The 17,408-nt window shown below is 38.9% G+C and overlaps 1 protein-coding gene across 2 annotated transcripts in view; it reads left to right on the top strand.

Moving 5' to 3' along the window:
• Positions 1–15,310, top strand: part of ADSS (adenylosuccinate synthase) — a 44,047-nt gene extending 28,737 nt beyond the window's left edge. For both annotated transcript variants that reach the window (XM_025388339.1, XM_025388328.1), the window contains exons 7-13: positions 569–650; positions 3,203–3,329; positions 4,569–4,723; positions 5,708–5,832; positions 7,406–7,503; positions 12,355–12,504; positions 14,156–15,310. In XM_025388339.1, coding sequence (XP_025244124.1) covers positions 569–650; positions 3,203–3,329; positions 4,569–4,723; positions 5,708–5,832; positions 7,406–7,503; positions 12,355–12,504; positions 14,156–14,208 — 790 coding nt within the window. In that variant the 3' untranslated portion in view covers positions 14,209–15,310. The remainder of the gene's footprint in view (positions 1–568; positions 651–3,202; positions 3,330–4,568; positions 4,724–5,707; positions 5,833–7,405; positions 7,504–12,354; positions 12,505–14,155) is intronic.
• Positions 15,311–17,408: the final 2,098 nt, after the last annotated feature.

Below are 17,408 nucleotides of genomic sequence, written 5' to 3'. Positions count from 1 at the left end.
AGCCAGATCTCCATGGGAAACCTAGTAGTCATCAAAAAGCTACTCAGTGACTCAATGATAGGGAGTTGGTTGTGTATAATAACAAGTGGCATCAAAGCTATAATGACATTGTATCCCCTTTCAATCAACCACGTAACATTTGTCTGCACTGGCAGTGCACCTTTACTGAAGAATGTTAGATTGCTAATGTCTGCCTCTCTCTCTTTTACAAGTATCATGTAAACTGCCCCTGTTTGTTATGGTACAGTATAATACAGTTAATTCAGATTTAAGTCTTTTGTGTTTACAGATTTTAGTCATTCCATTTCTCTTCCCTCCCTACACACATATCACCTTAATTATATTGTCGCTATGCCTAAACTTGAGTAAAAAAATAATTTGAATGTCTTATGTATTCATATGGCTGATCTCCTTTATTAAATTTTATTTCTCAGAAGGTAACGTCAGTTTCAGGATTAATTTGCTGTTAAGATCATTTACCATCTGCAGAAATCATTGAAATCAAATGATATTATTTTAAATATTTTTGTACAGAGTGGTAATGTCTTGATTTATCTGTATTTCTCAGGTTTAAAGTTCTAGCTAACCAATACAAATCTATATATCCTACTTTGGAAATAGACATTGAAGGTGAATTACAGAAACTCAAGGTAATGCTTTCTGACCTCTTTAATGTTCTTTTTAATACTTGTTTGGCATCTAGATCTTTTCATTCCTGCAGGCTTTGGGTAAGAACTGGCAAAGGAAATTGTTTGTCTTGGACATGGTATGTTTGAGTGACTTTACATGATATGGTTTAGATAAAATACTGAGTAGGGAGCAGGAGGAGTACCTGAAGTAAAGGAGACAAGAGTCCAGATCATACGTCTCATGTGCAATGACAGGGAGTTTAGATCTTATCCTGGAGATAATGAAAAGCTGCTAGGAAATTTTGAACAGAAAGAAGACTAGATTTGCATTATCTAAAAATCACTTCTAACAGTTGGAGGGTAGATCAGCAGAGGGCTGAGTGAGAACTTTTCAGGCTAACCAACCCGTTTAGGAAGGATAACCCCATAGGGCCAGTTTCTTTAGCACTGCTCTCTTAAGAGACAAATAAGGTAATTGACCAAAGATTAGTCTGTTCTTGGCAACTATTAGGTGTCAGTGGTGCTTACATTGGTCAGTAGTTGAAATTCCTATCTTCTCCATTCTTTCACCTTTTACTATTTTTGATGAACTTCAAACTGTTTCCTGTGAATCTGATTATTATTTCTTCTCATCTATAAATAAGTATCAGTATCAGTTCCAGAACTGAGTAGGAATCTACAAACCTCATGTGCCATTCTAGAATAAATGCAGACCTTAGGTCTGCCCAGTCACTAAGTTCTAAACAAATATGACCTACAAGGAACGTTTTAAATGTTAGGTATTTGCATTTCAGTGCACTGATTGCTGTTACAAATAGACTGCCATTTTCTTTTTATTCAGTTATGCAATAAATATTTTGTTTTATTTTGTTTTTTGAGACAGGGTCTCGGTTTGTCACCCAGGCAAAGCGAGAACTGTATGAACTGTATGAACTTTGTCACACAGTTCATACAGTGGCATGAACACAGCTCACTGCAGCCTTGACCTCCTAGGCTCAAGGGATCCTCCCTCCTCAGCCTCCCGAGTAGCTGGGACTATGGGCACACCACCACACCCTGCTAGTTTTTTTTTTTGGTAGAGATGGGTTTTCACCATGTTGCCCAGGCTGGTCTTGAATGCCTGAGCTAAAGCAATCTGCCTGCCTTGGCCTCCCAAAGTGCTGGGATTACAGGCATGAGCTACCATACCCAGTCTATTATGCAACAAATATTTTAACTTTTTGACTAGCAACTTGGAAATATTTACTTGCCAAAGTATGAGTATGGCTTTTGAATTCCATTTTATATGTGTTCCACATAAATGTAAAGTAGATGAATAATAATAAATAGAATTGGGTAGGAAGATTCTTATAGGTAATGTATGTTGAACCAGAAAACTGTAAGAAACAAGTGGGATGACTAATGTGGTCATTTCAGGCATGAAAATAGAACTAAAACAGGAATAAGTCAGAAATTGGAGGCTAGAGCCAAGGAGTGATCTATACATTTATCAGTGGATATTAACACACTCAGGTGGGTTCATGAGTAGATTCTGGAATTTCCATAATAGTCAACATATTTAAACATAGTTGAACCTAGGTTTCATGCAGTTATACTATAAGGCCTTAGGGGAAGCTCTTGGTTATTTTACATTTTTAATGGAGTTCTGAAGTTAAGCAGTAGTACTAACAATTAAATGCTTTGAGAAATTTTTATAATGCCCATGTGTTACATAGTATTGGACATTATCTACTAGTAATAGTGTAGAGATAGATAATGTTACAGTAATGGGATAAAATTTAAAAGAATAACAGCAATCAATCACTAATAGTTGCATACTTGGCAGTGTAACTTGTGGCCCTCACCACATTTTGAGAATCACTCTGATGCAAGTTTCAGAATTCATGGTTGGCCAGACACAGTGGCTTACACCTGTAATTCAGCACTTTGGAGGCTGAGGTGGGTGGATCACTTGAGAACAGCCTGGGCGACATGGGCAAATTCACCTCTACCAAAAAAAAGAAAAAAAATGTAGGTGGTCATGGTGATGGTGCAGCTACCCAGGAGGCTGTGGTGGGAGGATTGCTTGAGCCTGGGAGGTCGAGGCTGCAAGTGAGCCACGTTCCCACCGTGTACTTCAGCCTGGGTGACAGAGCAAGGCTCTGTCTCAAAAAATGAAATGAAATAAAAAAAATCGTGGTTTTTATGTTATAAATGCAACTTTTCAAATACCTCACAAAATTTAAAAGCACAATGTAATATAGTCATTTATTTTTATTTTCCTGAAAGCTGTTTTATGAAGTATGACTACTTTGCTGAGAGGGTTTTATTTGCAGTGAGGTTAATATAGAACCTTTGAATTTCACTGTATCTCTAGTTTTTGTTGAGCTAATGCCTCTTTTCTGTTCCTGGAAAATCAGCATGAGAGATGAAAGCTAATCCAAATGTTACAATAGAGTGAGCACCGTCACCAGTCCTTTTCTGCTTTGCGTTTGTCAGTTTTCATGTCATAAAGTCAGGTAATTTATTCTTGTTCTGGTTATGTTAAACATTTATTAATATACATGGAAATTGGTTGTTGTCTTTGTGTATAGGGTTATATGGAAAGGATTAAACCAATGGTGAGAGATGGAGTTTATTTCCTATATGAGGCCCTACATGGACCACCAAAGAAAATCTTGGTAGAAGGTGCAAATGCAGCACTATTAGATATTGATTTTGGTAAGTAAGATATGATTTATAGTTAAGGGAGCTTAACTGAACCCTAAGTAGTTAAGATATAAATAAGTAATGTTAGCATTAAGGAGTTTTAAAACAATGTTTTTAGCTTGTATATTCAGGAATGATAAAAGTTTGTCATCCTGTGGCACTCTTTTTAGAGGAATATTACAGAACACACAATACATGTGTTAAGTTCCCTATTTTATTAGAAAAATAAAATCATCATTTGAGTTCAGTAGGTCTGAGGTTCTGTAAATTGTGGTTTTCATTGGTTTATGGTTCAGTTTCAATGCCTGGAACTGTAAGGTAAGATAAATTCTGTGGAAGAATATGCATCTTTAATTCAACCTTTTAAAAATGTGTACATTATTATTAAGCAAGATTTATAAAAGCCTATTTATATAAATTAATTCCCTGGGCATGAGACTCTGAATTCAGAGCATTTCCTTTATCTTCAAAAGGTTAATTAATGCTTAACTTCTTTCTTCAAACTACTGCCTCATTAGTTTGTTGACCGTTTCATTTAAATATGATTTCTCATGATTAGTCTGATTGTTCTCAGCTCTTACTGACATTTCATGGGCTTTTGTCTCCAAGTAAACTATTGAAGAAAGTGTATTTCTGTATAGTAGATACGTATTTTTTATACCGTACTATGCCTAGCCAGTCCGGAAAGAAAACAGAGTGTCTGCTTGGTGGAGTGAATAGTTAAATATGAATGAGACCTTTGGGGGTGAGAAAGTATGCCACTCTTTAACTAGCTCTTGTAATTTGAGGGTTATTCCCTAAGTAGAGATTAAAAGCTGGGGAAATGTTGAATACTACAAAATTCTTGTGTTGCCGTCACTCCAGATTGCTACAACACTTTAAATATTCATATGAGGGAGTCATATTTGTTTTACACTAACAGGGAACTCTGAAAACATGTAGATGAGTTTCAGCATTAAATTTCTTCATAATCCATTAAGTGAGTAGCTACTATAAAGAGCTGAGTCAGTAACTGTACATGCATTCAAGGAGCCGCTCTGGTAAGCACTTCAGTTAAAGCTCTAACCTCGTTTTTATATCGTTACAGCTAAAATGAATAAAAAGTAAAACATTGGGACTTTGAGGGGGCAGTTACAGTTCAGATCTGTTAGATACCTAAATATACTCAAATGTAGAATTATAATGGTATTTCTGTTTTAAAATGTGTTGTTTACGTGTATAGTATATTTTAATGTCTGGTTCTGTTTTTAGGGACTTACCCTTTTGTAACCTCTTCAAATTGTACTGTTGGAGGTGTTTGTACTGGTTTGGGTATGCCCCCTCAAAATGTTGGAGAAGTGTATGGAGTTGTGAAAGCTTATACAACTAGAGTTGGTATTGGTGCCTTTCCTACAGAGCAAGAAAATGTAAGCCTATTCTAAGTAAATAATCAAAATGTATTAAAAATTCATTCTTCTTTTTTTTTCTTAATGAATTATTGTCTCCTGTACCTTTCACTCAATTTGCAAGATTGGTCAGAACAACGTTTTCCTAAATACATAATTTTGGCTGGACATGGTGGCCTCTGTCTATAATCCCAGCGCTTTGGGAGGCAGAGGCAGGCAGATCACTTGAGCCCAGGAGTTCAAGATCAGCTGGGGCAACATGGTGAAACCCTGTCACTAAAAAAAATACAAACATTAGCTGGGTGTGGTGGCGAGCACCTGTAGTCCCAGCTACTGGGGAGGCTGAGCAGGAGGACCGCTTGAGCCCAGGAGGCAGAGGTTGCAGTGAGCTGAGATGGCACCATGGCACTCCAGCCTGTACAACAGAGCGAGACTCTTTCTCAAAAAAATAAAGTCAACAAAAATAAACAAAAACTGTAATTGTAATGATGCCAGACTATAAGAGATAATGAAATGATAGCTTTAAGCAGAAAGGGGCAAATCAAGGACTTGGGTAGATTATAGGAAAAACAAATTGTAGGAAGTGACCTTAGCTTAGATATTTGAGCATGTTTTTGATCTTAGTTTTCTTCAGAAGGGCATTATGATATCAATGACTTCTTAGATATGTTTGCCTTATGGTTTCCAGGAAGGAAGAATTGGCTGGATTCGTTTATTTAATAAATACTCAGTTTTTTTCTTAATCTGTCAATCTAAATTTTAGGAAGTTGTCTGTATAACATTGTAAAAAATACTGACTTTAAAAAATGGTAGTAAATGAAGCATTCCAAATAATGCCTCCCTCAGATAAAATCCATCATCTCTGTGGAATTCTATCTTCAATTTAGTTATTACCTGAAAGATGTTTATCTCACAGAGGCTCTGCTGTGGTCTGTAGTATATATTATTCCATCAAATATATAGCACTGCTATTCTAATCCTAAAGTTCTATTTTCTCTTCTGTAGGAAATTGGAGAATTACTACAAACAAGAGGTAGAGAGTTTGGTGTAACCACTGGAAGGAAAAGAAGATGTGGCTGGTTGGACCTCGTTTTGCTCAAATATGCTCATATGATCAATGGATTTACTGCGTGAGTATTCTTCAGAAACATTTAAAAATATTTCAGGAAATCATAGATGATTAATGGCCATAGGTTTAATTTTGTGGAGTACCTTAATAGGAAAATTTCACTCTTTAGACTCCATATTGAAATTGTAGTGCCAAGCAGAAGTAGACCAAGATATAGGGGGAAGGGTACACAAGGAGAGGGACCCCAAGTTATCCTCCTAGACATCCAAGGTTGTTGAAAAGAATCTTGATACTCTTACATGTATGTAAGTATAGAGGCAGGCAGAATAGGGTACATAGTCAGACAGCTGGATAGATAGGTGAATAGATAGATAGGTGGATAGCACAAACACCATGAGCATGTACAGAGGGGAGGCGATGTACCTAGTGATTAGTGCATGGGCTTAATGTCTGAGTTCCTGGATTCAGATCTCAGATCTTGCATTATGCGTGTGTAGCTGAGCAAGTTAATCATTCTCTGCCTCTGTTTTATCCTCTCTAAAATCTATATAACAGCATTACCTACTTCATAGGGGTATTTTTAAAATTAGGTGAGAAACGTAGAGTCTATAGCACACTGCCTGGCTAACCGAAAATGCTCAGGAAAAGTTAAGTTGTTATTAATGCTTATACATGAATAGGTAAATAAATGTGTTCATATCTGTGTTAGACTGAACTTCCAGTAAATAACAATAAGGTTAAAAATAAAATTTTTGGACGAGAATCCCAAATTTAGTTTGTTATCTAATTTCCACAGATTTTCTCTTTAAAACCTGTTTTCCGGTCAGTTTGTTGGGAAATTTTGATGTATCATGAAGAGGTCCTTGATGTGGTTTTTCTCACTCTTCTTTGACAATTTCTGACCAGAAGGGTAGAGGTGATGGTAACCAGAGTGAAGAACTGAGGGATGCTGGCATGTGTGTAAATGTACATGTATCTTAATCATCCATGTAGTGTAGTGAGTTCTGCTGTGTTCCACAGCCACAGTGCAACCTTAACTCCAGGCAGTCCTCCCGCAAATACATGTTGTTTGTTCATCAATCATAAGAAAGCTGATCTGGGCATGGTGGCTCATGCGTATAATCTCGGCACTTTGGGAGGCTGAGAGGCAGGAGGATCGCTTGAGGCTGGGAGTTCGAGACCAGCCTGGGCAACTTGGTGAGACCTTGTCTCTACAAAAAATACAAAACAATTAGCTGGGCCTGGTGGCACACGGCTGTAGTCCCAGGTACTCAGGAGGCTGAGGTGCAAGGATGACTTGAGCCCGGGAGGTTGAGGCTGCAGTGAACCATGTTTGTGCCACTGCAGTCCAGCCTGGATGACAAAGTGAGACTGTCTCAAAACAAACAATCAAAAAAGAAAGCAAAATTCCTCAGTGAAAATCTATTACAATTACTAGCAAAAGAACTCAGTGTACGTTGTCCTCTAGTGTCTTCTGTGTGGCACGCTTTAAAATCTAATCCTAACCAGTTTTCAGAATTGCTTTAGAACTTTCAGCTTTGCATGAATTTTTCTTTACTCCTGCATTAATCAAATTAGATAGTAGAGCCTTTAAGAGTTTGCTCTTTTAACATTGCCTTTTCTTCCAAAATTAGGTTGGCACTTACCAAGTTGGATATTTTGGACATGTTTACGGAAATCAAAGTTGGAGTTGCTTACAAGTTAGATGGTGAAATCATACCTCATATCCCAGGTATTTTCTCGTAGGCAATATCTAAAGGATACTATAAGGTGAATGTATTATAGCAATTTCATAAAGCTCTTCCATATAACTTGTGATAGATAGATAGCAACAGGCTTGATATGCCCTTTATGATTTGTGCAAATTAGCTCACTTATTATTAGTTATTTGGTTCATAGCTAATTACTTATTTAGGTGTTGGGTCACAACAAGCATGTGCTCAAACTCAAAAGAAAAAACATGGACCTCTGAGCCCAGCCATACTGCTCTTGAGTCTCATTTGCCCTCCTTTGAAAGTAGTTTCCATGGAGGTGTTTCTCCCTTCCTTGGGAAAGTATACCACTCTTTGGAGTGGGTAAGAAGAGGGGTAAGAAGAGCCCTTGTCTTGTTAAGCTGATTCTCAATACATTAGCCCTCCTTATCCTTCAGGCCCCATGAATGACTTTCTCTGCCCTTTATTCTATAGTAGTCATTTGATAAGGGTTAGGAATATGCCAAATGAAGGAATATTGACTAGCTTAATAAAACTTGATGAGCCGGTAAGTTTTGTGACTACCTTATGACCACTGTTTCTTAGGAATTAAGGATAGCTCTGAGTTCTTAGAAATTAAATGCATATTATCTTTCCTTTTCTTACATGTATGTAAGTATAGAGGGAGTCTAGATATCTTATAAAAAAGTATCTACTGCCAATTGTAGGATAATATTCACTTGGAAAACTGGCTGTTCCAATATATGTTATATCCTGGTTCTTAATTCTATTTACAAAGCTATTTCAAGAGTTATAACTTCAAACACCAAAGAGAATAGTCTAACCAAGTATAATGACATGTGGCAAGGTCTACCATAGAGAACATTACAGCAAATTCTTTTAATTAAAATATTAAAAACTAACAAAACAGATAAAACTGGTCAATTTCATGTGTTTAATTTTAAAGCTGTTCTTGGTCAAGATCCCATTGAACCACTCTTGAGATGAGATTTGTATCCAAGAAGTGCAGTAGAGAATGCTTTCAGCAGTAGCGTTTGTGAAAGAAGCAGAGGGACTAGTTGAAATGCAGTGCAGCCCATCCCATTGGGAGCCACAGAGCTAGGGTGGCCCGTTAAGAGTTGTACTAAATTGAGGCAAGTAGCCAGAACTTTGTGCCTCTGCACAACTAGCCACTAAATAAGAGCTGTTCCTCAAGTGAGGTAGCTCCCTTTGGCCAAGAGCAGTTCCTGGAGAGGGACGGAGCTATGAATCAGCAACATGCAGTGCTCCCCACCAGTAGCAGAGAGTGCTTAAAGAGGGTAAAATAAGTTGACAAGCCTCTGGGAATAGCTCCTGTAGGATTCTGGTTGTTGTCTTTCCTAGGGAAGCTTACAAGAGGAAGGTGAGTGGTGTAAATTAGCCCCTACCCTGGCTATCACAGCGGGAAAGTAGAAGCAAGAGTCCTATTAAGCTTAAAGCTAAGGCTCCCCCTATCATGTTGGATTTCATGTGCCAAAGCCAGCAGGCAGGGAATGGAGTCACTAGAAGAGGTAAATGATTCTGATCAGCATCTCCAATATGCTTTTAAACCCACTGGTGAATTTTTATTTCTAGAATTTCCATTTAGTTCTCTTCTCTACTTTCTATTTCTCTACTGAGATTCCCTATCTGTTCACTCAGTAACAATGAAATTTTCTTAATTTATATTAGCTACCTTTTTTCTGTTAGTCTAACATTTAGACCATCTTAAGTCAAGTTTCTCTTGACTATTCTTTTCCTTGGTTGTGGATCACTGTTTCTATGCCTAATGACTATTGGTTGACTATTAGACATTGTGGATGGTATATTAAAGAGACTCAGATTCTGTTATCTTCCTCTGAATAGTGTTGATTCTTGTTTTAGGGGACAATTGAATTATTCACTGATCATCTTGAACTTATATAGTTTGGTTTTATGCTTTGTTGTGTAGTTACATGGAAAACCCAAGATGTTTTTCAAACTTTAAGCTGGTATAAGTCAGTCTCCAAATTTTGTCTCTTCTATAGATCTTGGGTTTTGGCTTCATTATGGGGGGTTTGTCATAGGTTTCACTCAAGGGCGTGGCTTTTATTCTTAAAGAGCAGCCTTTCTGGTGGCTCTGCTGGATACCAGGAGAGTTAAGGTATAATAATGAGGTCTCTTCAATCCAGCAGTGCTGGGGCACCAGTGCTCCCTGTCCCTCCATTTTCAGAAGCACTGCCTGGCTTCTAGAGTCTGGTCGAAGTCCCCCCATTGTGTAGCAGCTGAGGTCTGGGAAGCCTCTGCTGGTCCTGCTCTTGCCTGTGGCGTCCTCCTGTGGCCATGGGACTCTCACATGGACTTCTCGGGGGCCCTTCTCTCTGCAGCTCCTCTCTGATGCCTGGCCCTGCTGATTCTGGCTGCTTCAGCTTTCCTGAAGTCAGCTGTCTACCTCCCCAGGTCAGTGGAGCTGCCATCCTCTGTTTACACCAGTGTTCTGAACTGTGGTCAGGAAATTGTTCCTAGGCAGAAAGTTGGGTGGCTTCTGGGCTTGCTTGTGAGTTTTCTCTCCCAGGAGCCATGGCTTGGTGCCTGCCTGTTGTCCACTGCCTAGAAGGAGTTGTCATTTTTTTTTTTTTTTTTTTTTTTTTTTTGAGACGGAGTCTCGCGCTGTGTCACCCAGGCTGGAGTGCAGTGGCGCGATCTCGGCTCACTGCAAGCTCCGCCTCCCAGGTTCACGCCATTCTCCTGCCTCAGCCTCCGAGTAGCTGGGACTACAGTCGCCCACCACCACGCCCGGCTAGTTTTTTGTATTTTTAGTAGAGACGGGGTTTCACCATGTTAGCCAGGATGGTCTCGATCTCCTGACCTCGTGATCCACCCGCCTCGGCCTCCCAAAGTGCTGGGATTACAGGCTTGAGCCACCGCGCCCGGCCGGAGTTGTCATTTTGAGAACTGGTTGGGAACTGTGTATTCTATGATGACTAGAAATGGAAGCCCCACTGATTCTCTTAATTCCTCCTACCACAGCACTTCCGGCATACCTACTTAGTATGGTTCATTACTTTTTCTAAGCTTCCAAGAGCATTCCTAGCAGGATGTTTTCATCATCTCTGTGTCATGCATCATGAGAGGATATTCTCTTACCAATATACTCTTACTCAACTTTGTTCTACCACCTGCTGCCCCCCTTGACCCAGCATCCCTCAGGATCCAGTTCCATATACACTCTCTTAGTGCCTACTGGCAAATGTTGGCTTGTTCCTGCAGATCTTTTAGAATATAGTATCTTTCCTTCCTTAGTAGGCCCAGTACTTCCTTAGCCAGGTTACATTGGGACCTGAGCCTAGTTATTTGCTTACCAGAAGGGGGAAGGTGAAGGTAGATGTGAGATAGGTACATGCTGCCTTGCAAGACAGAGGCCTCTTCATCATCTTCAAGCAACAGGATGCCACAACCTTTAATAGGAAGTAGTGGGACATTTTGCAGACCCAGAGAGTTTGGAAAATCTAGGGATTCAGGATTTTCAGGTACGTCAATTCAGATGTCCCATTCAGTCTCAGGGCCCCACTTTTTCCCAAACAAAGCTCTGACTTTGCCATAGCAAACTTGCTGGATTGCAGAATTCAGGTTTTTCTGGAGCTTTGCAGTCTATATGATTGAATTCTTATCTTAATCCTCGTCTTGTTTTGCTCTCTGCTATAGGAGATGGAATTTCGTCTAAGTTCTGCCAGAGAGGTTGCATTATCTTTCTCCAGTTCGTGAATAGCATTCATCAGGAGCCATCCAGTTCTCTTGTTCCACTGTGCTCAAATCTCAATGCCTCAGATAGAGGCTATCCATACTCTATTTACCCCAGTGATAGTCCTCATTGCCAGCCAGCCAGCTAGCCAATGATCCTGCCTCGTAGTTCTCGTTTTAGAGCTATCTTCCTCTGACCGTTCCTGGTGCCAGCTATCTTAGATTGAGTTCCCTAGGAAACAGACTCCAATGTAGAGATTTGCACATAGGCGTGTTTGCTCATAAGTGCACTGAGCAACAACATCTGTGAGGGAGTGGGAGAAGCAGGATTATGCAGAGGGAGAAATTGCACTGCAATATAGTTGTAAACAAGCCTTCGCTGATCCCATAGGGAGCTCTGGAGCTAACATAGCCCTTGACAGTTGTCCCAAATTAAAGTTAAGTGCCCAGGTTGTTTCTGTTCCCACATTGACAAGTCAATGGATATGGGCTGCTGTGGGGCAGCAACTCCCTTTGGTGGAGGGCTAGTCCTGCAGAGGCTCTGAACTGTGAGTGGTCAGCAGGCAAAGCTCCCACAGCTCTGAGTCTTCAGAGAAATCTGGGCAGAGTACCAGAGCATCCACTCTATTGACTCAAGTCAAAGAAACTCTTCTTTAGTACATTTTCAGTTTCCATTAGGGGATACAGAGAAAATAGGTGGAATGATGAAGAAAATTTCAAGCAGAACCATAGATTTCTCAGAAGACAGCAGGTATGCAGGCCTTCTTTCTGTGAGGTTGCTGTCATTATGCAGATCTACAATCCCTATCAATAGAATGGAAATTCAATAAGCTTTAAAATTGGAAAGTTTTAAGTTTAGCACCCAGATTCATTTGGCAGCAAAACCAGACTTGAACTAATGTTAGTATTACATAATCTTTATCCTCTTATAGCGAATAATCATATGTGTTGCTGCAGAAATATGTTTGATTATAGAATACTACCCCAGATGGTATTTGCACTGTTTTACCTTTATACTACCTGAAGAATTCTAAATCCCAGAACGTATCTGGCTCCAAAGATTTTGAAAAGAGATTCTGAACCTGCAATATATCAAAAAGTTGTTTGACAGTAAGCAGTGTGTACCATGAACAAATGTCCTCTTTAACTTTTAGCAAACCAAGAAGTCTTAAATAAAGTTGAAGTTCAATATAAGACTCTCCCAGGATGGAACACAGACATATCAAATGCAAGGGCATTTAAAGAACTACCTGTTAATGCACAAAACTATGTTCGATTTATTGAAGATGAGCTTCAAATTCCAGGTAAACATAAAAAACACTTTGTGAATGACTGTCTCTACTTTTGTTTTTTGTTTTTTGTTTTTGAGACGGAGTCTTGCTCTGTCCCAGGCTGGAGTGCAGTGGCGGGATCTCGGCTCACTGCAACCTCCGCCTCCCGGGTTCAAGCTATTCTCTTACCTCAGCCTCCCAAGCAGCTGGGATTATAGGCATGCGCCACCATGCCCAGCTAATTTTTGTATTTTTAGTAAGAGACAGGGTTTCACCATATTGGCCAGGCTGGTCTCTCCTGACCTCGTTGATCTGCCCACCTCAGCCTCCCAAAGTGCTGGGATTACAGGCATGAGCCATCATGCCCGGCCGACTGTCTTTTCTTTTAACTACCTGTCTGCCTTTGAAATAGAATAAAGGAAAGATTGTTGTTACTTTACAGAGTGCACATGTTTTGCATAAATGCCCAGGAAGATCTAAAGTCATAATTTTATTCCTTAAAGTAAATATAGTGTTCATCTTTATAGAAATAATAGATTACTTCTCACCCTTTCTGACCCTGTCTTTAATCCTTAGTCTTTTTTTTTAAATCCTGTGACATTGTCTCATTCCTTTCTTCCTCTTAATAACAAATCCTCGTGTATCTCTACCACCACCAAAAATGGTTTGTGTTTTTGGGGGATTAAAAACGGTTATGGTTTGGGTTAAACTACCCTTGAGATTTAGAGTTTCCTGAAAATACATTGGGAAGTAATAGGTATAGAAAATGGGAAATCTCACTAAAAAATGTAAGAAAAGAATTCTTAAAAATAGTTAAGACTGTTTATTAAAGAACACATGTAAGATGGCGAGGGAGTTAGGCATAACAGCGTTATGGCTGTATCTAGTTATGTGAAGTCATTCTTTTAACAGATGGCTTTTTCCTTATATCCTTTTGTTGGCATTGATGGGTATTTGAAGGATAAGAAAAAGTGAAGTGTGTGGGATGTGTCCTCCATATAAAATCTATTATGCACTTACTCTGATTTTGCCTTGTGGTTCATTTGTATTTGTGGTTCGTTTCCAGCATGATTCCTCCCTCCTAGCTTGATGTCAAATTTAGTAAGCATATTTGCTTACTGCTCTTAGTCAGCATTTTCTTGAAATATAAACAGCAATGAATGTAACAGAAATCTGTAAAATACCACAAAGGTTGATCCTAACAGTACCTTAAGGAAGCTGGTAATTCTGCAAATAATCTAAAACCATGTGGTGCAGATGATTCGATTTCCATAGACTCACGTAGCGGGCAGTTTCTGAGGCTGTGCAAATTAAAATCATATTCTCATCTAGATGTTTAAGATGCTTATCTTGGCCAGTTATCAGGAACTCGATCAGACTTTCTGTAGGTCTCTGCTGGTTTTGGTCAATATTTTACTATCCTAAGTCATTAGAAATGAGGAAATTGAAAATATTGCACAGTTAAAAAGGGAACAGTAAGGCATACTATCCTGTGCCGGGTCTTGTTTGTACATCCTGTTTAGAAATAGGCACAGTCTGCTAACAGAATAGAGAACATCAAAAGGGCACTTAGGGAAAAGTTATGGTGATACTGAGAAAAGTGGGGGACACCGGTTTTTTAATCCCAAAGAGTGAACGTTAGAAATGAATTGATGCAGTTCCTTTTCTCTTTGTTTTCTCCTAGTGAAATGGATTGGTGTTGGTAAATCCAGAGAGTCGATGATTCAGCTCTTTTAATGATTGCCAGTAGCACAAGAAACACTCCTTGAGAGGGAGAGGAAAAGACTTTCTTAAATATTTCATTTATGACCTGCAAATTCAAGAATAAAGACATTGAAGTAAGTTTGAAGCCCTACAGTTGTTTCCAGTCTTTTCAGATGGATGCCTATTGTGGAGATTAACTTTGGCATATTCCAGTGTCAGCTTTCCTTAGCTGGAATTGCCAAATCATTTGTTGCTCCTGCTGCTCTCATGGTGCCACGTTTTTTTTTTTTCAATGTTTAGTAATAGTATCATCCGTGTTGTTTGATATCTAAAGTAGAATTACTTTTAATGTAGTTTTTCTTCATTATTGTCATTGCGTGTTCTTAAGTTTTACCCCATTAGATGGTAAGAACAATTAATGCAGTTTTGCACAAATATTTTTACATTCTGATCATTCAATTCTGTTATTGTAATCTTTGTTGTTAGAAACAAATGATGGAAACATAGGGGTTCTGTAAACTTTTGTAATGCTATGAATTCTGTTTAAATTTTGGGCTGTTTATTTTCTGCTGAGACCATTGCAAACCTGAGCTTTGGCGGGTTGGGAGGGGTTATATATTCATGGGTCCTTTAATTTGTACAGAGCACAGAACTGATTTCTCTCTGTCAGTGATTTAATACATTGAACATTGAGTGAAATGTTCAAAGAGAAAAGATGTTTCCCAAAACAACAATGTTTATGTTAAAAATAGTCATTAAAAGATCTGTTGTAATATATGGTGGATATTTTTCTTTAATTTCAAACATTACCTCTGAAATGTATATCTTTTCTTTTTTATCTTACCATTAGTTTTAAATCTAGTGGATTGGTTTTCAACATTGTGCCTGCCGATATGCCTACAAAATCATCTGTAAGTGTCAAAATGAACCCAAGCTGTTAGCCATAATTTTGATTATGCCTTTATTTCTCCTTTCTTGAAAAAAAAAAAAAAAAGGTGTTATTTTGACAATTAGGCATAACATTGTTTTGTAGATTATCTTTTAATGAACTATTTTACATGTTAAATTAGGTGCCACTTACATTTATTTTATTATACCATCAATAGCTGATTAAAAGAACCAAATATTTCTAGTATGCTTTGCGTATTGTGTTTTTGTTCTACTAAGAGAGGTTAATAATACTAGTATATAGGGACGAGCTTTATCTCTGTAGTGTAATACTTAGTTCAAGAAAAGTTCTAAAATAGGAGCAGTATCATTAGACTCAGTAAGTATAAAGAACAGTACAGATTATCCTACAAGCCAATTATTGATCAATAATGACTTATATGTAAAAGTAATTTATAATGAATATATAATTTCTGTTTAATAGAAAATGAATGGGCTTTTAAAGTCTGCATTCTTATCTTGGTTACAAGTATTGCACTATTAAAATGTATTTTTAGTAATGGTTCAGAAACAGATCCAAAGAACCCATTCTCCTTTTCAAGTATAGGTGTTAGACTCTACCTAGGTATTGGGTATGCAGTGGTGACAGGAGCACAGTCTTCCTGAAACTTACTATAGTGGGGGACAGCATGGCAACCAAATAGAGATTTATGAACAGTAGCTACATGCTGCAGTGGAAAAGTACAAGGTCTGATGGATGAGAATCTAGTCTTAATTTAGCAGGGGTTGGAGAAGCCATTAATGGAAATAATGTCTTAACAGACCAAGCAGATGAGTACAGAGCAGACAGCGGGACATGTACTGTACAAAGGCCCAGAGGCTGGGAAGAATTTGGAAAGTTGGAGCAACTAAACAAAATGAGTGAGGGGCTGATGAGATTGATTAGCTTGGCAGTAAATTCAAGGAGTAAAATCATGGGGGGTGTGTGTGTGTGTGTGTGTGTCTGTGTGTGTCTGTGTGTGTGTGTGTGTGTGTGTGTGTGCTGAGGCAGAGTCTCGCTCTGTCACCCAGGCTGCAGTGCAGTGGCGCGATCTCAGCTCACTGCAACCTCCACCTCCCGGGTTCAATCGATTCTTCTGCCTCAGACTCTTGAGTAGTTGGGATAGCAGGCACATGCCACCACGCGTGGCTAATTTTTGATTTTTAGTAGAGACGGGGTTTCACCGTGTTGGCTGAGCTGGTCTCGAACTCCTCACCTCAAGTAATCTGCCCGCCTCGGCCTCCGAAAGTGTGAGATTATAGGCATGAGCCACCACATCTGGCCAAAACCATGTTTGACATGAAAGAAGAAGACTATAATATAATACAAGACATACAGTAGTTCCCCCCTTATCCATGAGAGATACGTTCAAAGACCCGCAGTGGATTCCTAAAACTGTGGGTAGTAGTACCAAATCATATATGTACTATTTTTTCCAATTACATACCTGTGATAAAGTGTAATTTATAAATGAGGCATAGCATAAGATTAATAACTAATAATAAAATAGAACAATTATGACAATGTACTGTAATAAAAATTATGTGAATGTGCTCTCTCTCTCAAAATATCTTCTATTGTACTGTATTTACCCTTCTTGTGATCATGGGAGATGCTACAATGCCTCCGTGATAAGACGCAGTGAAGTGATGTGGGCGTTGTGATACAGCAATGGGCTACTGTTGGCCTTCTGTGTTCCTGAGTCCATAATGGCTTGGTGTCACTCATTTCAAGGGATTCCTTGCTGAAGTCTTTGCATGGGCTCAGTGCTTTTTGGAGTGACACATTGCCGTTAATCACAAGATGTTTTCTGTTCATATCTTCCACCCATAAATGGAATGCCTTTTCCATCTTAGCACTTATCATGCACCGTGGCCATAGCTTTTGCAGTTTGAGGTGTGACAGCAAAACTAGCATGAATTTCTTCTTCCTCCTTCAAAATTTCACAGATTTGTTCTTACTGTAAATCTTAGCAACATCAGCATATGATTTGTTTTTATTTCCTTCAACAGAACTTTCACTTTTTCACTTGAAATGAGTACTTTTCAGCTTCCCTTTGGCATACCTGAATTGCCAGCATCACTACTCTTGTGCTTTGGGGCCACTATTAAGTAAAATAAGGGTTCCTTGAACACAGGCACTGAGATACCAGGCAGTCGATCTGATTAACCACTCGATCTGATAACCGAGACAGCTACTAAGTGACTAACAGGCAGGTACTGCAGACAGTTTGGAGACACAGGACAAAGGGATGATTGACATTCTGGGTAGGACAGAGAAGGATGGCCTGATGTCTCATTATCGT

Source organism: Theropithecus gelada, chromosome 1 (assembly GCF_003255815.1).
Source record: "Theropithecus gelada isolate Dixy chromosome 1, Tgel_1.0, whole genome shotgun sequence".
In the NCBI taxonomy this organism is placed as follows: Eukaryota; Metazoa; Chordata; class Mammalia; order Primates; family Cercopithecidae; genus Theropithecus; species Theropithecus gelada.
This window is presented reverse-complemented; position numbering and strand designations above follow the sequence as displayed.